The 25153-nt window shown below is 29.9% G+C and overlaps 9 protein-coding genes across 9 annotated transcripts; 3 read left to right on the forward strand and 6 right to left on the reverse strand.

Moving 5' to 3' along the window:
- Positions 1 to 1782: 1782 nt before the first annotated feature.
- On the forward strand, positions 1783 to 5457 carry SCDLUD_000424 (uncharacterized protein; the record flags this gene model as incomplete). Its single annotated transcript, XM_046081473.1, has 1 exon — positions 1783 to 5457. One exon carries the CDS (start codon positions 1783 to 1785, stop codon positions 5455 to 5457), a length of 3675 nt encoding a protein of 1224 aa, XP_045936760.1.
- A 592-nt stretch (positions 5458 to 6049) lies between these two features.
- Positions 6050 to 7300, forward strand: NTA1 (amidase; the record flags this gene model as incomplete). Its single annotated transcript, XM_046078542.1, has 1 exon — positions 6050 to 7300. One exon carries the CDS (start codon positions 6050 to 6052, stop codon positions 7298 to 7300), a length of 1251 nt encoding a protein of 416 aa, XP_045936761.1.
- Positions 7301 to 7407: 107 nt separating this feature from the next.
- MNN14 (Mnn14p) lies at positions 7408 to 10272 on the reverse strand (the record flags this gene model as incomplete). Its single annotated transcript, XM_046078541.1, has 1 exon — positions 7408 to 10272. One exon carries the CDS (start codon positions 10270 to 10272, stop codon positions 7408 to 7410), a length of 2865 nt encoding a protein of 954 aa, XP_045936762.1.
- Positions 10273 to 11512: 1240 nt separating this feature from the next.
- CBF1 (Cbf1p) lies at positions 11513 to 12589 on the reverse strand (the record flags this gene model as incomplete). Its single annotated transcript, XM_046078540.1, has 1 exon — positions 11513 to 12589. One exon carries the CDS (start codon positions 12587 to 12589, stop codon positions 11513 to 11515), a length of 1077 nt encoding a protein of 358 aa, XP_045936763.1.
- A 797-nt stretch (positions 12590 to 13386) lies between these two features.
- PTK2 (protein kinase PTK2) lies at positions 13387 to 15972 on the reverse strand (the record flags this gene model as incomplete). Its single annotated transcript, XM_046078539.1, has 1 exon — positions 13387 to 15972. The coding sequence occupies one exon, from the start codon at positions 15970 to 15972 to the stop codon at positions 13387 to 13389; it is 2586 nt and encodes an 861-aa protein (XP_045936764.1).
- A 1547-nt stretch (positions 15973 to 17519) lies between these two features.
- Positions 17520 to 20951, reverse strand: PEX1 (AAA family ATPase peroxin 1; the record flags this gene model as incomplete). The annotated part of the gene is made up of 1 exon (XM_046078538.1): positions 17520 to 20951. The coding sequence occupies one exon, from the start codon at positions 20949 to 20951 to the stop codon at positions 17520 to 17522; it is 3432 nt and encodes a 1143-aa protein (XP_045936765.1).
- Positions 20952 to 21697: 746 nt separating this feature from the next.
- On the forward strand, positions 21698 to 22162 carry APS2 (Aps2p; the record flags this gene model as incomplete). Its single annotated transcript, XM_046078537.1, has 1 exon — positions 21698 to 22162. The coding sequence occupies one exon, from the start codon at positions 21698 to 21700 to the stop codon at positions 22160 to 22162; it is 465 nt and encodes a 154-aa protein (XP_045936766.1).
- A 96-nt stretch (positions 22163 to 22258) lies between these two features.
- CDC8 (bifunctional thymidylate/uridylate kinase) lies at positions 22259 to 22972 on the reverse strand (the record flags this gene model as incomplete). The annotated part of the gene is made up of 1 exon (XM_046078536.1): positions 22259 to 22972. One exon carries the CDS (start codon positions 22970 to 22972, stop codon positions 22259 to 22261), a length of 714 nt encoding a protein of 237 aa, XP_045936767.1.
- A 452-nt stretch (positions 22973 to 23424) lies between these two features.
- Positions 23425 to 24171, reverse strand: SCDLUD_000432 (uncharacterized protein; the record flags this gene model as incomplete). The annotated part of the gene is made up of 1 exon (XM_046076705.1): positions 23425 to 24171. One exon carries the CDS (start codon positions 24169 to 24171, stop codon positions 23425 to 23427), a length of 747 nt encoding a protein of 248 aa, XP_045936768.1.
- Between the last annotated feature and the right edge of the window lie 982 nt (positions 24172 to 25153).

Here is a 25153-nt window from a genome sequence, read left to right on the forward strand (position 1 = left end):
CTTTGTTATTAAACCGGTTTCATTATTAGTAAAAAAAAAAAAAAAAAGACTCTACGACTTACGTCTAAAAAATACAACAAAAATAATTAGTAGTAACAAGAAATTATATGTTGGAAACTATACATTATGTTTATTAATTCAAACCTTATCATATGTACAAACAAAACAATAAACACAAAGAAAAGGATGATTTGAGCTTAGTTACCCTTTAAATATATTTTTTTTTTTGGATCCTTCGATACTTCCTATTCCCTCTGTCAATTTGTTTTTAATTTATCTAATTTTATTTTGTCCCAAGATTTAGTTATTATTTTTTTTTTTTTTTTTTTTTTTCAATTTTTAAGAATTTCTTTTCTTAACAAGACAGTAGATGATACTCTGCATAACATATTGTTTCCGGTTAATTAATTAATTCATTTATTTATTTATATTTATTTTAAGAAAGTAAAACAAGGAAGAAAAGTAATATGATTATTCGTTTATTGTTTCATTCGATTACACCCTGAACCCTTTTCTTCTCCAATTATTTACAAATTCTTATTATATATATATATATATCTTCTCCACTTTCTATGGCTTAAAATAAATATAATAAATGATACAAGAGGGCAAAGAACGTATTTCTCCTTTTTTCTATATAAGAGTAAAAATGTTAAAAAAACAAAACCCTTGAAATAGTGAGGGGGTGTGTATTATCGCCTATTACAAATTTTTTTATTTTTATTTTTATTTTTATTTTTAGCGTTCCGATAAATGTTTCTAAGAAATAAGCGTACATTCTAATAAAAATCTCACCAATTTTGGATTGAAACAGCGCAGGGCAATAAACAAACCCTTTCAAAAAAAAAGCAACGTTAAAATACAACAAGCGCCTAAAAAAAAAACAAATAGTACACATTCTTATAAATAAATAAAATAATATATGTGATAACCTTTTGCATTTGTTTCAGTTATCTTGTTTTTGTTTATAGTTGCAGACTTGTACGCAGCAAAAATCTAACCTTGCCTTTTTCCCACATTGACACGTAATTAAAACGCATTAGAAAAATGTGTAAAAAAAAAAAAAAAAAAAAAAAGGCTTCTCACTTATCTTATTTTTATTACAACATTCTTACAAAAATACGTATAATATATTATGTGGCATAATTAACTACTGCAACGTTTATTCAAAATAAAATAAATTATATAGTGTAAAGTTTGTATATTTTTTTTTAATTTTTTTTTTTTAATTTTTTGAACCGAGGGTTATTTCCGTATTAATAAGTAATAACCAAATAGCAATAATAATACTTTTTTTTCTAGAAACAAATGAAAAATGATATTAATCTACAATTAGCTGGTAGTAATATATTTATTTATAAATATATCTTCATATAAATTCAAGAGAGCACGTTTTTTAAAAAAAAAAAAATTAAAAAAAATAGACCTTTTCTTCTCATATCTTACTTTTTTTCTTATTTTTTTTTTTATTTTTTTTTTTTTTTTTCGCTTTGCTGTCTTTGTCAAATTAGGCCTAAAGTCATCTTGTTCACTCAGCGGAGATAGTAAAAAAGAAAAAGGAGGAAAAACAGGAAGAACTACAAAAAAAAGAAAAGAAAAGAAAAAACAAAAATTAACAAACAAAAGAAATATATTAATATTTTTTTATTTCCTCTTCTTTTAATGTTTCAATTCCTTTTTGCCTGTCATTTCCTTTTAATCTAATTTGCCTTTTCCACTAATAATATAATTCAGAAAAAAAAAAGTGCTTTATAAAATTATCATACTTCAACTAGCATCACAATGCTTCAGCAACATACAACAAACAATGGTAATAGAAGTCCTTACGATAGGAACAGAGGTGGCCTCCACAATTTAGTAAAGAAGTTATCGAGTATATTATTTAGAAAGATAAACCTGCTTCAATTTACTAATTTTAGTAAAACTCGTAATGCTAAATCGTTGCTAAGAAAATATTCCTCAAAGAATTTTTTGTTGGTTCTATTATTTCTCATTGTAATATTAACTACTATATTCAGTTTAAGTGTTATTAGCACTGATACAAATAGAATGCTAGATACTTCTGGTTTTAGAGAAAATATAGATTTATCTGAAGTACCAGATTATTATTCATCTAGTCACCTGGATGCTGGCTCCGATGACATTGACAAAAATGGTAATGCCGGTATAAAAGATTATTTAAGCTCTATTTTGGAATGGACTTGGGGATATGATGAAGTCATTGATTATTCTGTTAACGTTGATGATTTTGAGAATGGTGATGTATATGTGTCATTGTATGGACAAGATGATTTTTCATATAAATTAGTTAATAACGAGTTGGATCTATCTCTAAAAGACATCGAAACTGCATTATTAAAAATAAACAGTGGGAGTGACGCTGATGAAAGCAACATTTTGCTTGATGTTTTTGCTAATTTTTATAAGCACTGGAAATTTAATACGTCCCTAAGTTACATATTCGAGTACAGTTTTATTAAGAATTTTTTGAAAAGATCTAGGTTTAAAATTGATAATCTAAGTGATATTTTCAATGAGACAATGCAAAATTCGGCAAATCCAGTCTTGAGAACTTATGAGCACGACCCAAGATTGACGATTTCTGTTTACTCAAAGTACATTAATACCCATTATAAAAATTTAATTGAAATTGGAGATACGGAAATACCCTTTTCATGGTACGATTGGGCTAATATGGATATTTTAAATGATTTTATTGACTTGGATAGTAAAGATAAGCCAAATTGTAAATGGATTTTGAACAAATATTTGAAAACTGAAGATTTGGAGAAGTTTGAAAAAAAATTTCATCACAAAATATTTAATACTGATCGTACTACCGCGTTGGTCATGGATGTCTTCACTTCTAACTCCAAGTTAATTCCAAGTAATGAAAAAGAACTAAAAGAACAAGAAATTTTGGACCCGCAGGAATACTGTATAGATGATAATTCACCATTTTCACCTGGCTTTAAGTCGCAAAAAGTATGGGCTTTTGGTAGACCTGAGGTTTGTAATATCCATGGTAGATCAACTTTATTGTCAAATTCAAAGCCACCGGTTTCAATTAATTTTATGGACAGGACAAATTATAAAATTTTACAAGTGTTCACCATGAATTCCACTTCAGATAACTTTATAAAAAATGGTATGTTGGAGGAGTTTTTAATTAGCGAATATCCAACTTATCCCCATTTGAAAAATGATTTTATGTTTAATCATTTAGATTACTTTAAGCTAATTCAAGATAAGTTTCAATTTGTTAGTTTAGACACCAATAAACAAAGCAAAAAATCGTTGAAATTTCAAGTTACTTTGAGTCCAGAAGATTTTGAATTTGATGCTCAAAAAAAAATCAGTGAATTAGAATCAAATTTACCAAATTTAAATAGGCACCAAGTTTCATATTTAGATTCTTTAAAATATTCGTTATCGTTGCATCCGGCTGATGTCCCTAAGTTTTTCAAAGAGGCGTCTAAAGTCAAAGATTTTGGTCATCTTGGCCATCATTATGATTTAAGGTTTTTCCATGGTTCTTTGCCATTTTTGGAAGTTAGAACAAGATTGAATAGTATAGTGAGAGCATGGTTGCAATTTACGCAATTTGCCGATCTAAATACTTGGATAGCACATGGTACGTTATATGGCTGGTTATACGATGGTCTGAGCTTTCCATGGGATGGTGATCATGATGTCCAAATGTCTATTGTTGATTTGAACAAATTGGCTGAATTTTATAATCAAAGTTTGATTGTGGAAGATCCTAATGTTGGTAATGGCCGCTACTTTCTTGATTGTAGTAGCTCAATCACTCATAGAATACATGGTAATGGTAATAATAATATTGATGCTAGGTTTATTGATGTTGATAGTGGTCTTTATATTGATATTACTGGGCTAAGTGTTAGTGGGGATAAATCTAGTGGTAGATTTGAAAAAATTTGGAAGGGTCTTGTTGATAAAGACAAGGACAAAAATGAGGAGGAGAAAAAGAAAGCAGAGGAGAAAAAGAAAACAGAGGATCAAAAGAAAACGGAGGACCAAAAGAAAGCAGAAGAGCAAAAGAAAGCAGATGAGAAAGAGAAAACGGAAGAGCAGAAGAAAGCAGATGAGAAAAAGAAAGCGGAGGAGCAAAAGAAGGCAGAAGATCAAAAGAAAGCAGAAGAGCAAAAGAAAGCAGATGAGAAAGAGAAAGCAGAAGAGCAAAAGAAAGCGGAGGACCAAAAGAAAGCAGAAGAGCAAAAGAAAACGGAGGACCAAAAGAAAGCAGAAGAGCAAAAGAAAACGGAGGACCAAAAGAAAGCAGAAGAGCAAAAGAAAGCAGAAGGGCAAAAGAAAGCAGATGAGCAAAAGAAAGCAGATGAGCAAAAGAAAGCAGATGAGCAAAAGAAAGCAGAAGAGCAAGATAAGAATAAGTTGGCCAAAAGGTTGGAAATTCCCGATTATAAGGATCCTAACCTTATTAAAGGTGTTAACGATCTTGATTGCAAACAATTGTTAGAAAAAGAAAAGAAAGAATGGGCAGAGGTTAAAGGCAAAAATAAAAAATTCCCTGTGTCTCGTGAAAAATACTTGAATCAAAAAAATGGTGAAATCACTAATATTGCGGATCAGAAAAATAACTACAAGATTAACAAGAACATTAAAGCTTATAATTGTAGAAATAGGCATTTTCAAGCCTTTGATGAAATTTCACCCTTAAGATTAACTTATTTCCATGGTGCTCCTGCTTATGTTCCTAATAATATCATGCAGTTTTTGAAAACCGAGTATAATGTTCCTAGCGAGTACTCTTATTCTGTTTTTGATAGAAAGGTCTTCATGCCTGAGACACGTGTTTGGTTTTCTGAGAAGGATTTACTAAAGGACATTTCCAAATTATCAGGGTTCCCTGAACAAAATTTTGCTCACTTGAGTAATCTAGAAGTTAAACACTTTTTTGAGGCCTTTGCCGATATTTGTATGACCACCAGTCAACGTGAGGATGAATTTAAATTTTACATGGAGTATATTTATAATTCATTCAGAACCACTTTATTTAGACAACGTGAATTAGAAATTGAATACGATACTTCTAATTCTAAAGCTCATAAAATTGATATTTTAACCAAATTTAATGCCAAGGTAAATAAGAATAATATTAATAACTTATTCGAGCCTATGTTTAAAGACCCATTCATTTATAAGTTGGAAGAAAAATTATGGAATAATATGTTGGCCAAATACATGATTAATTTTATTGAGTTGAATGATAAATTGCATGAGTTGTATGGGAATTTATCCACTGAGTTGTATGAAACTGATTTAGCCTTTTATTCTAATAGATATAAATGGCTCCCTGGGGACTCTGATTTTAATGCTATGATTAATGATGACAAATTGGGTAATCGACAATTTGTTTTAGGAGAAAAATGGACTAATAAGCTTTTTGCATCTCCTCCTCAATTATTTGGCTAGCATATTTGGTCAAAAAAAAACATAATCTAATAACTGACCGAGACCATTATGAATTTCTCTTTTTACCCTGCATTCATTTTTAAATCTGATTCATGTTTCATTCAGGTCAAGTTTAATTTACCAATTCCTTAATAACATGCCAAAAAAAAAAAAAAAAAAAAAAAAAACTAAATTTTTGACCTTATTTTTAATTACTATGATCTTATTGTTTTTATATTTTTTTTTCTTCCTTCCTTCCTTCCTTCCTTTCAATTCTTTTCAAGGGTAACAGTTTTTTTATATTAGATTTATCTATCTTTTATATTTATGTATGCCTATTTATTTAGTATTTTAATTAATTATTTTGCACTAGTAATTTTTATTATGTTACAAATTATATTTCTTGATTGATATGAAAAAATTACATCTCTCGCATTAGGATTTTCGGTCGAAAAACATCTTAATATTTCCATTATATTTCCCGCCCCTTCCCCCTTTTCTTAATCAAAAGGAAAAACATTTTGCTTAATACACCATAACAATTAATATCACATTAACTTGTTAAAAGAGAAAAAGAAAAAAAATAAAGCTATACACATATTTCAATCAAACAATGGTCAAAATTAAACTAAAAATAGCTATAGTTCAATTAAATCCTCAAATCAATCAGATAGCAAATACTGAAAATAGAGCAATTAAATTATTAAATAAATTGAAAGTACACAATTTGACACCCCAATTAATCATTTTCCCAGAGTTTGGGCTAACTGGGTATAATTTCCATTCAAAAGCTCAAATTGAGCCATATACAACCTTTAATAACAAAGGATATAATTATGACTTTGCTAAGAAAGTTTCCAATGAATTTCAATGTTATACTATATTAGGGTATCCTGAGAAGTTTATCTCCAAAGAAACTAAAAAACTTTCACTTTATAATTCTACCATGGTTATTAATGCTGATGGAAAGTTGGTGCACAATTATAGAAAATCGTTTTTGTACGATACCGATGAAGAGTGGGGATGTGAAGAAAACCCAATTGGTTTCAATAAGTTTGAACTAGAGTTCCCCGTATCACAGACCACTGCTGGTGCTAGCGCTAATCGTAACAAAGTGAAGGTTCCATCTGCTATTGGTATATGTATGGATTTGAATCCTTATAAATTTGAGGCACCCTTTAACGATTTTGAATTTTCCAGTTTTGTATTAGATAACAAAGTCAAATTAATTATTTGTCCCATGGCTTGGTTGAATTCTTTGTCAGTTACTAAAAGAGAACAAGCAAGCGATATAGCAATAAAGGAGAAATTACATGAAATAACAAAACTGAAAAAGGAAATGCCTTTTCTTTGCAAACCATCAGAAAATGATAAATATAGTATAAATTTGGACAATTCATCAACAACACCAAGAAAGGAATCCTGTGAAAATACTGAAGGACCTGCATTTCGTGATTTAAATAAGCCTGATATGGAAAACGTTAACTATTGGATTTTAAGATTTACACCTTTACTAAATATCAACTATCGAGCAAAATGGTGGAAACAATTGAAAGATATTTTCGTGGAGAGAGGTTCTAATAATGAGATATCTTCATCGATTTTAGGAGTCACCAAAGAAAAACCTTGGGGTTTCCAAGACTCAAATGCAATTTTGTGCATGAGCAATAGATGCGGTATTGAAGAAGACAACACAGTTTTCGCTGGAAGTTCGGGTATATACAAATTTAACGGTAAGGATTTTACTAATGAAGAAAGCACGCCTTTAACGTTGGACAGTTCAAATCCAAGTGTTGAATTATTGGGAAACTTAGGTAAAGGCGAAGAGGGCATTTTATATAGAGAGGTAGAGCTGGAATTATGAACTGAATGTAGATACGCAATGGGTTTCCTCATTTAGTTGAATAATTTTAAGTGGAAATAACCTGTAAGACAATAATTGTATATACATAATTTATAAAAAAAATTTTTTTAATCAAAAGTTGAATCCATTTCAAACACGGTATTTGTTACTGTGCTATCACCAATGACAAATATTTTATTTCCGATATTGTTAAAATCCATGGAAATACGGTTATCCTCGCTTTCATTTTCGTTATTATTATTATTATTATTATTATTATTATTATTATTATTATTATTATTATTATTATTATTATTATTATTATTATTATTATTATTATTATTATCATCCTCAACATTTTCCGTAAACTTATAAAGATCTAGCTGACCCTCTTGATATTGTTCATAAAGATTAACTAAAACCTCTGTAGCGGCAAAGCAAACTTGTTCTTTATCTTGTTCATCCAAATATGGTGTTAATAGTCTTGATTCATGTGTATACAAAAAGGGGTCTTTAAACATATTTTTTTTTAAAATCTTATTTTTTCCAATGTATTTGTGCAGCCCAGTAAATAGATTTAATCGGTTTTCATTATCATTATCCTTTATGGATCTGATTTCCAATTCTTTTAAATGGTACTTTGATTGCGGGAAAATATTCAATAGCTCACTAACAAAGTCATATTGGTGATAAACACATAGATTGTGTAACATTTTCAAAACATCTCTAAATTCCAATCTGTTCAACGGATTCAAAATGTCATATGCTCTAACAAAAAATAGCGAGTCTAAATTCCTTGCCATTTTCAACGATTCTGTAGGCACCCACTCATCCCATTCAGGTAAGAACGTATATTGTTTATAAAGGGTTAGCCTATATGAATTTGGTACTTTATATTCGTCTCTTAGCAACTTTATAGAAAGTCTTGGAATCAATGCTGGTGAATTGTGGAAAAAAGTGTTAACTAGTGGCGAAATCTCATGAAAATTATGGAAATGACCGTTTCTACAGTTGTACAATTGTAAAATTTTGTTAATGTTATAGTTTTCTCTCCAAGTCAATTCAGATGCAGGCGAGGCCCTCTTTCTATTTCTCGAATTTTCATCCTTTACAGTCCTCCCCAAATTTTGTAAAAAATTTGCATCTTTGTCTGCAAAATATTCTTCAGGAAGGCTTTTAAGAAAGGTTAAGTACTCATCGCCACTGAAATCGGTTACATTTTGCAGCAGGTTTGGATCTTTGTATTCTAAATTATGAACGTCATGCTTGATTACCTCTGTATTAAAATAATCCTTGTAGCTATTAGTAACTGGGTCTGACGAAACACTTAGTCCAGTGATATCGATATACAAACCACTGTCAATGTCTATAAACCTGGCGTCAATATTATTCTTTCCATTGCCATGGTTTCTATGAGTTAAAAAAGTGTTTATATCAAGTAAATATCGACCGCTACCCTCATGAGGATCCTGCATAATTAAGCTTTGGTTGAAGTATTCAGCCAGTAAATGTAAATGTGTTATAGGCATTTGTAAATCCATGTCCTGGTCCCAATGGAAATTCTTACCATTATATATGTAGCCATACAAAGTTCCATGTGCCAACCAACTGACTAATCCATTGGCTTTAGTAAATGCTAACCAAGTCTTTATCATATTATTCAATTTGATTTGAACTATATGTTTATCAGCTTTGCAATCCTCACCATTAAAAAATACTTTATCAAAATGACGTCCAACACCATCAAATTGTAAAATATTACCACATTCTTGGAAATATTTGGGAATCATTGTGTAATGTGTATTTAGTGAAATATTTAAACTTTCCATATAGGATATTTGATGTTTATTTAGCAAATTTTTCTCGTGTGCTTCCAACAACTCTTCTAATTTTTTTGGGCCATTAAATTCAAAATCTTCTGGTAATAAATTGATTAAAATGTCATTTTCCAATGAATGTTTAAAATCCTGAGAAATTTCTGTAATTTTCAAGGGCTCAAATTTTTCAACAAATTTATCAAAAAGGTCAGCTGGTGACTTATTGAAATCTAAACCGGAACCTTTATTTCTCTCTAGCGTACTATTTAATAATCCAGACTGTATTATGTTGGGACGGTGTCCATACTTATCAACAGTTGTGTCCTGATCAAGGAAAACTTGATATGAATTGTGGGTTTTGTGAACAAAAGTCAGAGAAAGCGGGGGTTTGACTTTGTTTAAAATATAGCTTCTGGCCTGTAGTTTATAAACTTCGGGTCTTAATTTATCGTACAGGTCCAAAGTTTCGACCTGAGCTGTAAATGGTGGTCTTTTATTATTGTAGTTTTCATTAAAATATCTACAATGTTTTTCGATAACTTGGAAAACGTGTGCACTTTTCGATTTCATGGCTTTATTGTAAAAGAATTGTTCTTCATATTTTTTCCGTAATCCAGGAGAAAGCAACGAATCATCCTTTTTCTTGGATAATTCCTCTTCTACTAATGTCAAAGAATCTAGGGGAAAAACAGGATTAAAAAAGAATTCGCAGTTTATTTGAGTTTCAGATAAGCCAATTAATTTATTTAAATCATGGAAATCAGCAAAATCATACCAAGAAAAAGGTAATTCCGGTACTTGAGTTAAATCGTCATATTGCAGGATATTATCTAAGTAAACAGTCCAATATAATCTTGGGTCACTGTCATAATATTTGACCTGGTCTAATGATTCAAATTTTTTGTCTTGTAAAATATTATGATGTATAGTGAAAGTATCTGGGAATATGTAGTCCGTATTATATTGAAATTTGTAATACAATGCTAAATCTGGATCATTTATATTGTGTTGAGTTAAATCATTGGAAATTCGATATGTCCTTGGGAGTGAAGTGATAAATATGGTTAAAAATAATGTGGTAAGTAAAACTAGAAATAATAGCTTAAAAAATCTGGCTCTGCGTATTTTAAAACTTGATTTCAATGGAGTGTATTTACTATCCAAAAGGTTTTTCATATTTCTTACCAATTTTTTTTTTTTTTTTTTTTTCGTTTCTAGACGATGTAAAAAGGGGTAAGAAGAAGGAAAAGTAAAGAAGAGGGACGATTGCTAAAAAGAATTTCCAGTTTTGAGAAATTATTATGGTTACGATTCTATTCTTGTTTATTAAATAAGTAAAGATTGAAGGGAGTTGAAAAAAAAAGAATAGATATATATATATATATTTATTTATATAATAGATTTTATTACAATATGTTATATAAAAAAGAAAAAGGGAGAAAAAAAAAAGCCAAGACAAAATAAAAAAATTTTCTACTTTTTTTTCTGAATCAAAGGCCGATTCAGATTCAGATAGCTGAAAAAGAAAAAGAAAAAGAAAAAGAAAAAATTGTTATTATTAAAATTTAATAATAAGCATGGACAATATAAGTCATGTTTATTTTTTATTTTTTATTTTTATCCATGTTATTAATAATGATTAATAAAATATGAATAATTTATCTAATCAATTAAAGTTTTATTAGGTGTAAATATATGAATAGGATTGTTATAATACTTATTCTCCGCCAATTTTAAGAGTATTTATTTTCATTGATAGTTATATCTATTTTATATTTTATAGATCCATCACTCGAAGGGAAAATGATTAAACAAAAACAATATAAAAAAAGAAAAGAAAACAAATACACCCAAATTAAAGTATTGTACCACACAAAACAATAATAAGAATAATATTTAGTACGCAAAAGTGGGCTTATCATTCATTTTGTTTCCTAGGCACATTTGGCGTACATTTAATCTTCCAATTTGGACGCATGAATTTATATAATCAAACTGCGGCAAGTAATTAATAAGAATTCCAGTAGTTATTATCATCATCCACTTCTTGCTTTATCAAAATAACCCTTCGCCTGAGTTCCATTTAATTTTTTTTATTTTTTATTTTTTTCACTCAGCTAACGATCAATTTTTAAAGTACCTCTTAGAAACAATAAGCTTTTTTTTCTGTGAGAATCCAGTTACTAATTAAACAATTATATACTAAATAAAGTACTTAACAAACAATTTCCCCTCTTCCTTTCTTCCTAATAACAGAATATTTACTTTATTATAAAATACTGATGGTGTGCAAGTTAAACGTAATTAATAATATATTTGTATACAAACAAGGAAAAAAGTACAATAACTCTTTTCCTCCCATTAAAATATATTTAATTACTTATTTATTTTTATTTTTTTTTTAATCCCACTGTCCCTATTTGCTTTTTTCATTTTCCCCGTTGGCTTTTTCTGTTAATTGTTTTTCCAAGTTTTTAATATCAACGTAGGCTTGAGCTAAAGCTTCCTTTAAACTTTCATTAGCTGTAGACAATCTTTGGATTTCCTGCTCATCCAAAACCTTATTGAAAGAGAGTTGTTCATTCATTTCTCCATCTTTTTTTTGCAAATATTCAATATATTCGGCAGCTTTATTCAAAATAGCTGCTTTGGAACTTTCCTTAAACGGTAATAAACGAGCTACTCTGCCTATAGCAGTATTGATATTTTCCCTTCTTCTTCTTTCTACCTCTTTATGTGATTCTTTCCTTTGACGATTCTGCAACTGTTTCTCTTTCTGAACTTCAATTTGAAAATGATTATTTGGTTTAACAGGAGCAATAGGTTCAGTATGGTTATCAACCTCTTGAGATTCAATTAAATTAGCATAGTCTATATTTTGTTTTATATCTTCTGATTGATTCTCTTCTCCATTTTCTATTAGTTTTTCATTTTTATTAGAGCTGCTCTTATCAGAAGAAGAAGAAGAAGAAGAAGAAGAAGAAGCATCATCATCAGCAGCAGAAACATCACTATCATTTTTGTTTTTATTATCAATGTCAGCACTTTTGGTGGATAGGCTTCCCTTCTTAAGATTTGTTTCAGTATTTTCTCTTTCTATTTCCTCCTCTTGACTTTGCTGCTTACTTAATGTAGCTGAAGTAGCAACTTCTACAACAGATGAGGTCATAGTTCCATTTTGTTTCTCAGTAGCATCATTCGAATCACCAGCATATTTTGTAGCCTGATCATTGATAATAGAATTTGATTTGTCTTTATTAGCCAACAATTGAGAATCTATATTTTTGTCTTGTACTTTTGCATCCTGGGTTTCATTCTTGGTGGTGGCGTCATCTATGATATTAGTGTTAGTATCATCAATATTATTCTCCTCTTGTGCTGATAATAAAGATGAATGATTATGAAGATTAGATATATTTTGGTTTTTGGGTCTCTTATTGTTATTGATGTTATCAATATTAGTACCTCCAATGGATCTTTTAGTAACAGTCATGTTCCGTGTAGTTTATTTATATATTTTTATTATATTTTAGTTAATATACATGTATTATTAGATATTGACTAAGTGTTTGTGGTTACTATATTTACTTGCTTTTATTATTTTTGTAATTAGTTATAACAGTATATTTGGTTCAAAAGTTGAGGTTTAATACTTGGACATTATGTGGTTGAAAATAGGGATTACAAAGGGGAAAAAAAAAGACGTTTTAAAACACACGTGAACATCACGTTTTTCATTTATATATATATTTTTTTTTTTTTTTTTTTTTTTTTTTTTCTCTCTTCTTTTTCCCTCTTTTTATTTTTAACATTTACAAATTCTTTGTTATATATTATCAATGCTTGTATTTGCGTATTATTATTACATACAGGGATCATAATTAATAATAATAATAAATATTCTAATTACGTATTTGTCTGTGAATGTTTCTTAACAAATTCAAATGTCAAATGTTTTTTTTTTACAAAAAAATAACGTGACGAGGATACACTACAATTGTTTCTACGCACTAACTAAAATCGGCATTACCTACAACAAACACAGCTCTCCTTCCGTCCCCTTCGTACACATAATAAAAAGAAAAGAAAAAAAGTAGTAACCTTTATACTCTTATTCAAACCTTCACACTTCTTTTCCGTTCCAAAATTATCCCTAACATCTCATAGGACCATGCTTATTCACAAGTGGTAACAAATGTGTGAATGAAATAAAACAAAATAAAACAAAATTAAAATAAATACACAATGTTAAATCCTAAATACTATATAACAAACAAAGTAACAAAATAATCATAAATGTCGATGTATAACTTTCTTATTCATGACTTGATCCAACGGGGTAGATGCAGTAGGAGTCCTGCTGTTCAGGCTAGAAGAGCTGTTAGAAGGTGCAATGTCATTACCATTGACATTAGGTAAACCATTATTTACCCTTGATGGGAAATTTAAAATAAACGACTTGGACGAAGATAAGTCATCTGCACTATTATTGTGAGAAGAATTTGTGCTAATAACATTATTATGTTTTTCTAAACTTAACTCATTAAGTCTGTTAGATGCGTCTTTAAAACCAGCATCGTTATTTTCTTCATCACTTTCATTTGCCTCCACACATTCTTTAGTTTTTTGTTCAGTGACAGTTGGTAACTCTCCTTCATCAGATTTCAAAACAAATGAGGGTTCCTTATCAGTAGGTAACTCAAGGGGAACACCACTGGATTTCTTCATTTTAAGTCCGGTTATTCCCCTTCCAGTTGCATTTTCTGCAATATCCAACATACTTTTAGTACTGGATCTCCTACTAAAACTCTCACCAAGGCTGTTATTAGTGGTTGGTCCAGAACGATGCGAAAACGGATTGGAAGTTGGTTTATTCACAGAATTGGTAAAATTATCATAAATGTTTTCGGTTAATATAGGTAAATTAGGATCATCAATCGTACCCTCACGATCATCGCCCTCATTGTCATTATTTTCCAACGTACAAGTTTCAATTTTCTGAAACCATGGATCATAAAAAACATCATCAATAGTATATCTAGTCTCAGGATTAGGATCAACTAGCTTCCAAGCAACCCTTGAGGCATCGGTATTCTGAAATTCCCTCCCCCATTTAGAATCACCGCCTGGGCCATGCATTAACGATTTAGGATTGTCCTTCGGATTCATTTTGGCTTTAAATTCAGGATATCGATTTGTATAGGAATCATAAGAAAACATAAAGTCTCTATAGTGAGCATTGGTATTTTCAGCACTGGTGAATGGTGGACACTGATACATCATGGCAAAAAATACAACACCCAATGACCAACAATCCATTTTGAATGGATCATATGGCTTGGCAGTGCTATTCCCATTCTTATCTTCCCCAGCCGTTTTTTGGAGCATAACCTCCGGCGAAGTATACGGTGGTGACCCAACAAAGGCAGTGGACAATCTAACACCACTATCCAAGTCATTTGGATCGTTGTATCCATATTCGCTAACACCAAAGTCAGTTAATTTGGCAACACCATTCTCGGTAAGCAAAACGTTTTCTGGCTTAATATCTCTGTGAGCAATCCCGTGAACTTTATGCATAAACCTAATACCAAGGGAAATCTGCTTGAATAAACAAAACTTTTCACCAGCTGGGTCTTTCTTCCACTTTGGTCGTAGAATCAAATTGAATAGATCTCCCCCAGTACAGTATTCCATGACAAATCCCCAACCCCTACTCATTAATGACGTTGTCGGAATTTTCATCAAATAATAGGTTGTGGCAATGTGCTTATTTCGACTTAAGGTCTTAGCAATAATATACTCCTTGGAACATCTTTCGTAAAAATGTTTGGGCGACTCTTTATTGAAAAGACAAAATTTTTTCAAAGCATAAACTTTTTTTTTCCTATGCTTAGAGATAATTTGCCGGACATCACTTGACGCACCCTTACCTAGAGATTTCCTATCACTGGCAATCACAAAATCGTCAGTTAACAAAATATTCAATTGCTTCAAGTCTGGCGGCAAAAAATCATTGGGATTCTCAATGGGCAACGGTAGTAAATTAGATTCACCAGTACCATCAGTTAGATAAAATCCAAGATCATGCGAACTACCACTGCCGCTACCAGCATTCGGTGAAAAAGTACCATATGGGTTATATTGCATCATACCAATACCACTAGAGGTTGGTTTCCGGCTTAATACACCCGTGGTATCATTAATAAACGGATTACTATTCAAACCATTAATAGATTTGGAATGTCGAATATTAAATCCTTCGGTGTTGTTTAACGAATCAGTTGAGCCAGCGCCAGTCATCGTTAATATACCAGTACCATTAACACCAAAATTTTTAATAGAGACAGTATTGCCACGTGGTCTATAAGTCTCGTGTGTAACAGTATGGTTTCTTTTAAGACTCTTATTGTATGCATTATTAGCGCCACCATGAGAAAAAGAAGGAGAACGTGACACGGAGGATGAAAGCAATTTATTTTTTGATGTGCTACCTGTATTGTTCACACTACTGTCATTGTCATGATTTTTTTTATGAAATAATTTTAACGGATTCAATGAACTTTTTTCTTTTTTAATAGTATTTTTTCTAGGATTGATATCTTCTGTATTATCGTCTCTACTAATAGGGCGGTGGTGGTGGTGGTGATGGTGGTGGTGGTGATGGCGACGATCTTGCTTACTATCATCAGCAGTGTAAACGTCACGCTTAGAGCTCGAAACAGTAGAAGTACTAGCATCACTACTGGTATCACTATGGATTGATGAAGTTGCTGACGCTAGAGTAACTGGCCTGATTAACTTTGGATTATGAGCAATTTCATATGCAGACGGTGTGCTATCTCGAATATCTTTAGGTATCATACTCATGGTCATAATATAGTATTTGACGGATTTTGGTAGTTGCAGTGCAATAAAATATGATTCCCTATCTATTAATAGTAAGATTGAGTTGGTGCTCTTAAATGGTCTGAATAGGTACTTTTATTAATGGTGGAGATGACAGGGAAAGAATATATATATATGTATATATATATATGTATATACAGTTGTATTTCTTTTTTTGTTTTTTTTTTTTCCGGCAGCAACGCTTATTTAATATCTCTCCTTTAAAAATTAAAGGGGGAAAAAAAGAAAATATTTGTAAAGAAAATATTTGTAAAGAAAAAAGGAAAATATTTGTAAAGAAAAAGAAAAAAAAAAAAAAATGGAAAGGAAAAGAATTGTATTACGTTTAAGCAAAAACGGATGATTGGGAAAGAAGGAAAGAAAAAAAAGAAAAAAAAAAAGAGAAAAAGAGAAAAAGAGAGAGAAAAACAATCTTTATTTTATGCTGCCTTTTTTTTGTTTGTTTTTTTTTTGGTATTTCGAAACCACTTATTGAAAAAGAAGGGAAAAACGATTAAGTACAGCAAAGGTTCTTCTTTTAATAAAGGATTTTATTACTATTAATTACGCTGCCATTTTTAAGAGATAATTCTTATTGATATTGTTGTAGATTCTGGGGAGAGAAGTAAATAAAACAATTAACAAAAAAAGTGTGTTTTTTTTTTTTTTTTTTTTTTTTTTTTTACTATATTTATTATTTTCTAAACATTTTAAAAATATTTCGTAACTGTAATTGGGCAGTAACGCCCAACTTGAGAGCTACTAAAATAGAAATATAATAAGATGTATAATATACTGCTTTATTTCTTTACTCTATACGTAAATATCTGTGTGAAAAAAAAAAAAAAAACTACGAATTAAAAGGGTAAAAAAGTGCCAATGATAATACAATTTTTTTTTTTTTTTTTTTTGTCTAATGGGTGTTTCTACTACCATTTGAATCTGCAACAGAATTATCACAAAAAAAAAGGGGGGGATGCGAATAGGTTCGTACTAAAGAAATGAATGTTGTTATTCGTAATTTTTCTAATCCCCATGTAACTAATTTCTCTTATATCCAACAACTATGTCTTAAAAATGATTGCATAATAAACTACGGAAATAACGATATTTTTATTTGTAAACTGCAAAATCTTTACATTACCTAAAGAGCAATTAATACTGAAAAAAAAAAGATTGTTAATCATTTAAAATGATAGTTATTCCGTCTATCCCCTTCTTTCTCTTTTCTTACACCTACTTGTTTTCTAAACCTATTACTCTTTACAATATTAGCTTTGCCGCATTGGCATTCCGTGGGACGTGTCATTTTAATTTAAGTTTGCTATCAATTCACAATATCAATAAAAATCTTTCTTTCTTTCTTTTTTTCTTGCGGGGAAACAAAAATAACGTATATGACGTATAGATCACCCGGTCTTTTTGCCTAAATAGAAATATATATAATTTGAAGCACGTGGTTTTTTTTTTTTCTTTTTTTTTCAGTGTTACATAATACATAAAACGCATAAGTAAAAAATAGAAAACAAAAAATATTACATTAAACTGGCTCTAGTACCAACGCTATTGTTAATACCATCTTCATTACCAATACTCTGGTGACCTGTATTCAAGTTAATGTCATTGTTAACTTCATCCTCTACGTTTCCAAATTTATTATATATTTTTTTCAGTTTGTTCAATTCTTTAACAGATATACTAGGCTGAGTTTCTTTCAACCCTTCTAATAAATCAGCTTTATTTATCACAATCGTGTTGTCTTTAGTGGTGTCGCTACTGCCAACACTGTAATTTTTATCGCTCATTATTAATTCAGAATTAACCTTAGAGTTTAATATGATATATTTACTTTTATCTCTCACCTCGACATTACTGGTGACGCTGGAAATTTTTTCATTATTCATAACCGTTTTTTCCAACTTTCTATGAACTGCTTTTAAATATGAATTGTAACAAAAACTTTGTATATCAGCCCCGGTAAATTTTTCCAATTTCAAAATCAACTTTCTTATAAAGTCATCATCAATATCTTCATCATCTACTTTATACTTTTTAAACAAACTTTTTTGTAAAATATCCATCCTATCTTCATAATTTGGCATATCGCACAAACAACTCTTATCTAATCTGCCCGGTCTTAGCAATGCACTGTCTATTAAATCAGGTCTGCTGGTGGCACCAATGCAATAAACACCATCCCTACCTTCAGCACCATCCATTTGTGTTAACATTTGATTAACTACGCGATCAGTAACACCAGTAGAATCGTGTCCTCTATGCGGAGCAATAGAGTCAAACTCATCAAAAAATAAAACACACGGCTTGCAACTTGAAGCTCTTTCAAACAACTCTCTGATTTTTTCTTCACTTGCACCAATATATTTATTCAATATCTCCGGTCCCTTGACACTTATAAAACTTAAACCATTTTTCCTACAGTATTTCTTAATACTCATCGCTAACAGCGTCTTGCCGCAACCAGGATATCCATATAATAAAATACCCGATCTCAATCGCAATGGACATTGTTGAAATAATGGCGCATATTTAGTCGGCCATTCCAATGTTTCTAACAACAATTCCTTTGGTTCAGTCAACCCACCGATATCTTCCCAGTTATTGTTATCCAGATCAGAATCCTCCGTTGTAGATGATTGTAAATTGGCTGTTTTCACATTTGATGGAATAAAATCTTCCAACACTTTTTGATAGGTTTCAATTGTAACTCTTTTTTTATTCTTGGTTGCCTCAATACTATCGGTGGTGCTAACACCCAAAATATTTAAGTTTTGCATAAATATCTGTATATCCATCCTCGAAAACCCTTCCGTGTTGCTAACTATTTCTCTAATATCAATAGCACCAGTAACACCATCATCATTTCCAAACTGTAGCATATATTTTTCATTAATTAAATGTTGCAAAATTTCTAATCTTACCTGTTTATTAGGTAGTTCTAACTGATATTCTACATCAATAAATTTCAATCTATTGAACATTCTTGAAATTTTATATTTATCTGCACATGTCAATATAATTTTCAGCACCCCATTAGAATTATTAGTCTCTAATAATTTACTAAAATTACTAATAAATATGGACAAGATACTGTCATTCTCGCTACTGGTGCCTGTGGTCTGCGGTTGTTGTTCATCTTCTTTTAAGGGGAATAAGAATTCGATATTATCAAATATTAAAACAGTAGGAGAATACCAATAACTCTTACCACACCACTCCAAAATCTGTCGTTCAGGGTTATTAGTATTAGTATCAGCATTGGGTACCAACCAATTTATGTTTTCGCAGTTAATATACTCCACAAAACATTTAGTTTCTTTGTATAGTTTCTCGTGTAAATATTCACACAAAGTGGTTTTGCCAAACCCATTTTTGCCATGGATTAGAATAGTACTGTTCTTGTTGTTAGAATGCAATTCATCCATTAAATCACTTACTAGTTTATCTCCACCGATAAATTCAACATTCTTCCTCCTCAATAATGTTGTTGTTGTTGGTTTTCCATTAAATTCATATGGTGGGTCCATCCATTCGGGTATTGTTTTAATGATTGTATCATTGTCCTTAGCTTTACTTTGTTCATTACCATCAAAAGAACAGATATAATTGATCTCAGTATCTGCACTGTCTTTACTCGCAGCTTTTGTGTCACTGATCTTTTTCAATTGAACCATGCAATACAAATCGTGTTTTCTAACATGAAAAATTTGTTTATTTGAAATAATGTGGCTATCTTTTAACTTATTTGTAAAAAAATTTTGTAATGACCCATACACTTCATCATCATTTATATGAACAGTACTTCTTGTATCATTAGATATCTTTGTACCGTTATTAGGCATATCTATACTCCAAGTAATTGGCTTAACGGTAATTTCAGTACCAAAATTATTGGTGTTATTAAAGGGGAACTCGGGCAACACAGTTAATTCGAATAAATGACCATTATCGATAGATAGTCCTAGAAAATTATCCCATGCCAACTCATTTAGTTTCATATCGTTTTGATCTAAAAACCCATCGTCTTCATTACAATTTATAATTTTAACATAAATATACGGAACAACCAAGTTGGAAGAATCCGTGGGAGATGGCAAGATTTTCAACGTGCCGTATAATTCATTTACTTTGTCAGTAGTGCCATCATCCGTAGTTAATAATTGCAGCATTGATTTTGTATATTTTATTTCAACGGTAGGGATTAAAGTGTCTTTAGTTGTGACCAATTTATCAGACAATGACCTTTTGACCATTTTAATAGTTTTATTTGTGTTATTAGTACTACTATTATGAGTTTTTTTCCTGGATAAACGTATCTTAGGTTTTATAACAATTAAACTATTATTATCTAGTCTATAGCAATAAGCATCCTTTTTATCGAGTATACCATTTCCAGTCTGTTGTTCTACTTCTAATACCTTGAACTGTGCATAATTTGAACCAATATAGCATATAAAAGGCTGTCCTAGTCTAATAAATCGAGTTTGTTGTAATATAATGTTTTGAAAATAATCGGTGTTTTTCTCAACGATTTCCCAATCATCAAAGTCCAATGGCTCAACCAATGCTGTATTGGCCAATCTAATAACATTGGAATTCTTGTATCTGGTATCCAAGATTTTTATATCTACGGTATTTTTATTCTTGGTAATGTCATGCTTGTTCAATTTCCATAATTTAAGTATGATTAGATTATATAGTATAGGATTGATCTCGATAGAAGTTGGATTGTTGCTGGTTAATCCATCCCATCCCAAATAAATAGGTATACCGGTATTCTGGGCTTTGCAATTGCTGTTGTTAGAAGGTTTAATCTCTATACATGCATATTGAATAGGGACGTTATCAAGTGCTGAATCTATTATATGTGACGGTAATCTTACAAAATTGGTCTTGATTAAGTTATTGAATGTAATATCTATAACATGAAAAACAAAATTCTGGTTCATCACTGGTGTTAGAATAATAATCTGATACTGGTGCACAAAAGAAGAAGAAAAAAGCTACTGGTATTATTATTATTAGTTGTAGTGATGATGGTAGTAGTAGTAGTAGCAGTAGTAGAATTGGAAAAGACAATAATGAAGATTAATAAGTCCAAAAAAAGAAAATTAAATTTTACCTTAAAACATTTAATTAATTGAAAGTCTTTCAATGTAATGTTGTGTTAATTAAATAAATCAGAGTATATCAGATAAAATTGGAAATTTTTTTTTTTTTTTTTTTTTTTTTTTTTTTTTTTTTTCTTTCGGATGTAGCCGCCCATATTTAAAAACAAAAATAATAGAATAAAATATAATAAACCGGACGTCTGGAAAAGAATGCATCGGACTAAAGCAGTGAAATGAAAAGTAGATTCGTAATGGATGCAGTTGTGATTTATTGTCGTAATAATTTGAAGTAATATGAAAATACAAATATAATAGCCGGGTTACGCATGAATCGAAAGTAATCTTTACTTTTTTTTCTCCCCCTCCGTTTTCAATCTACAGGAAAGGAAACTCATATATAACATATACATTTTTTCTATTTGGTAGCAATACAATTTAATAAAGGTATAAATTAAATAATGATCCATTTTAAAAAGTTGCTAATAACACTTTTTTTAAATTTCACCGTATAGCCTAATCAACTGATAACTTCTTTGAATAGCATAGGTAAAACAATATTACTGCCTTATACATATATAATTTAAATGGCCATACAATTTTTATTTTGTTTGAACAAACAAGGTATACTAAGAATATCCAAAGTATATAACCATAAGGTGTTTCAAACTATAGAAAATAGCACTGAAAAAAATGATTCGGTTTTTGTAAATGAAGTATTCAAATTAATATCTACAAGAGATCATAAAAAACAATCTAATTTTGTACCGTTAAATGATAAAACCAAATTGATATACAAAAGATATGCCGGGTTATATTTTATACTTGGTGTAGATTTAGCAGATGAGGATGAATTGTTATACCTAACGAATATACACTTTTTAGTAGAAGTATTGGATCAATTTTTTGGTAATGTGTGTGAATTAGATATTGTTTTCAATTTTTATAAAGTTTATATGTGTATCGATGAAATTTTCCAAGCTGGTGAAATTGTAGAAACTGATAAGGATAGATTACAACAAAGATTACAGTTGTTGAATAAATTGGATTAGTGATTATATATAATATGGATTAATAAGTATATATGCATATAAATGTTTTTTCTTTCTTTTTTTCTTTCTTTTTTTTTTTTTTTTCCTTGACAAATATTACGATAATGGCTCAAAAAATTTAAATGGAAGTGCAGTTTTTTGTTTTTCTTGTCTCTCCTTTTCAGCATCAATAAATTCTTGTACTGTTTGTAAAACTATTTTGTTAACTTGTCGAATGGATAAGTTTTCAACATCAATAAATTTAATATTTTCGTTTAGATACTTTTTATCTTCCCATTTATAAAAGATTTCATTGAATTTAGTAGCAACTTGTTGTTGGAAGTCCGCAGTTTCATATCTTTCATCGCCAAATCCAGTGTTCATGGCATTTTTTCTATTTTGGAAAAATAGTGTCAAATCAGGTTTCAATAGTCCAACATCGCAATTATAGCACCATTTGTAATCCATCTGTTTAATATTTTTAGCCATTGAATAAGCAATACCTGAATAAACATACCTATCCAAAATCACATTCTTACCATTTAATAGACAGGTCTTAATTTCATTAATACATTCCCATCTATTGCTACTAAATAATAAATGAATAGTTTGATCCGGAACGGTTTCCATAGTCTTATCGGTTAAATATCGATTGATGATCTTGCCTATATTGGTTGATCTATTAGGAAATTTGTATAAAATTGGGTCATTTAAAAGTGAAATTTCTGATAAATATTGTGCTTGTGTTGATTTTCCTGTACGATCTAAACCTTCAATTAGGATTAGATAGCCGCGTTTAGAATTGTTATTGTTATTGTTTTGTGAAACCATATTGCATAGAATTAGTTGGGGTTATTAGGAGTATATCTCTTGGGGGTTTTTTAAGTGCATAATTCATGTTTCCAGTAAAGATACTAGTCCAATAATGTTTTTTTTTTTTTTAATAATATTACTGCATGCGTTAAATATTTTATCATAGAAAAATAACGCGTCTTAAAAAAAAATAACATAAAAAACGTATATATGGATATACTAAAAAGAAATTTACGAGGAAATATAAAAAAAAAAAAAAAAAAAAAAAAAAACAGCTAGTTACAACCCATTTCTTCAAACCATTAAATAAATAAATTAAATATACACAAAATATATAAAATAGCTCGGAGTAGAAAAGGAGTAATATATATATATATATATATATATATAATTAAAAAAAAAATGTATACGTTTGTAAATGAACTATGCAATTTTTAAAAATTTTATCTTTATTTTATTTTGTTTTGTTTTTAACTCATAACAATATCATTGTTACCATTGCTGCTACATATATCGCTTTCATCTTGATCTTGGTCGTATAAGGAATACTGCACTCCATTTATATCATCTAAATATATAGTATAGGAAGCATTCAATTTTAATTCCTTATTAGTGGCATGCGCATTGTCCGTTCTATTGTGCTGGTGGCCATAATTCTGTTTGCCATAATAAATAGTATTGTCATTAAGTTTTGAATATCCCTCTAGCATGTAGTCTTCTATTTCATTATTAAATGAGTTTGATAGTGTCAATTGAGATGTTTTTGTTTGTTGAATTGGAATAGTAATGCTGTTGGTACTTTGGATATCGTTATTGATAGCAATATTATGAGGAACAGTAGTAGTACAACACTTGTTAGGTAATTTTATCTTCTTGTTGTTCATGGAATATTCGGATAGATTATTGAAATTAAAAATGGGATTATGGTAAGTAGCAGGATTGCCAGTATGCGTTATTATTCTCTTTCTCTTTTTTTTATTATTAATGTTAGTTGTAGTATCATCATTATTTATTTTATAGGTTTGTGGAATTTGTGGATTATAATGGTGTTGCTGTTGGTGTTGTTGTTGTTGTTGTTGTTTCCATTTTAAAAATAGAAAATTCTCGGTGTCGGTGGTACCATTACTATTGCTGGCTTGCATATTATTGGAAGTATTATGAAAGAGACATTCGGTATTAGTAGTATTGTTGTTATATAGTGGTATTTCATATGTCATTCTACCTTTTTTTTTTTTTTTTTTTTTTCTTTCTTCTTTTCCCTTTCTTTAAAATATATATATTTATTTTATTGCAATGTTATCGTAAGTTGGTATAACGTAAGAGAGAGAAAGAAAAGAAAAAAAAAAAAAAAGAATAAAATGTGGATATATATATTTATTTAAACGTAAATCGTTTTTCTTTTTTTGTTTATTTATTTTATTTTATTTTTTTCCTTCTTTTTTCTTTTCCCTTTCAGTCCTTTTTAGCTTCTTATAAAACTTATGGTTAAATTGTCAACTGACATTTTACCGAAAAAAAAAAAAAAAGAAAAAGTATATTTATTTATTTTCCATTCCAGCTCGAATAAATATTTATATTTATATTTTATTTTTCCATTCCCTTGAAGCATGTATAAGCCGAGAGATTCCTTTTTTGCTACTTCGGACTGACAATGACAAAAGCCACACCGATAGAAATGAAATGGTGTTTTAAAGGGCGGCTGCGAAGAGGGTGAGTTTATCGTCGATGAACGGGCGTTAAATCCAAAAGTTGCGGAGAGGGGCAGGAATGAGGGAGAGAGAAAGAGAAAAAGCACAGAATGACTCGTAGGATGTCAAAACAAGCGAGAGGGAAAAAGTAGGCATCTTTTAAACTGTGCTTAAAGATCTGAGCGCGTAGTTTGAAAGTTGGATATTTTTATTTTAGTAAATAAAATCTCTCAGGCAAGGCTTTATTATTTTCTGCCAGATTTCATTTTATTTCCCCATTTTAAAAAACAAATTGCATTGTTGTTATTTATATTTTAAAAGCCTTTACAGCAATAAATTATACCACTCAATCTTGTTTGTTTTTCTTTTCTTTCCTTATTACTTAACATCCCCTTCAAATTGATGAAATTAGATCTCAAAGTTTGTTCATTAATTAATAAATAAATGTATATATATATATATATATATATCTTTTTTTTTTCTTTTCTTTTTATTTTTCCTTTTTTTCTTC

Source organism: Saccharomycodes ludwigii, chromosome I (assembly GCF_020623625.1).
Source record: "Saccharomycodes ludwigii strain NBRC 1722 chromosome I, whole genome shotgun sequence".
Classification (NCBI taxonomy): Eukaryota; Fungi; Ascomycota; class Saccharomycetes; order Saccharomycodales; family Saccharomycodaceae; genus Saccharomycodes; species Saccharomycodes ludwigii.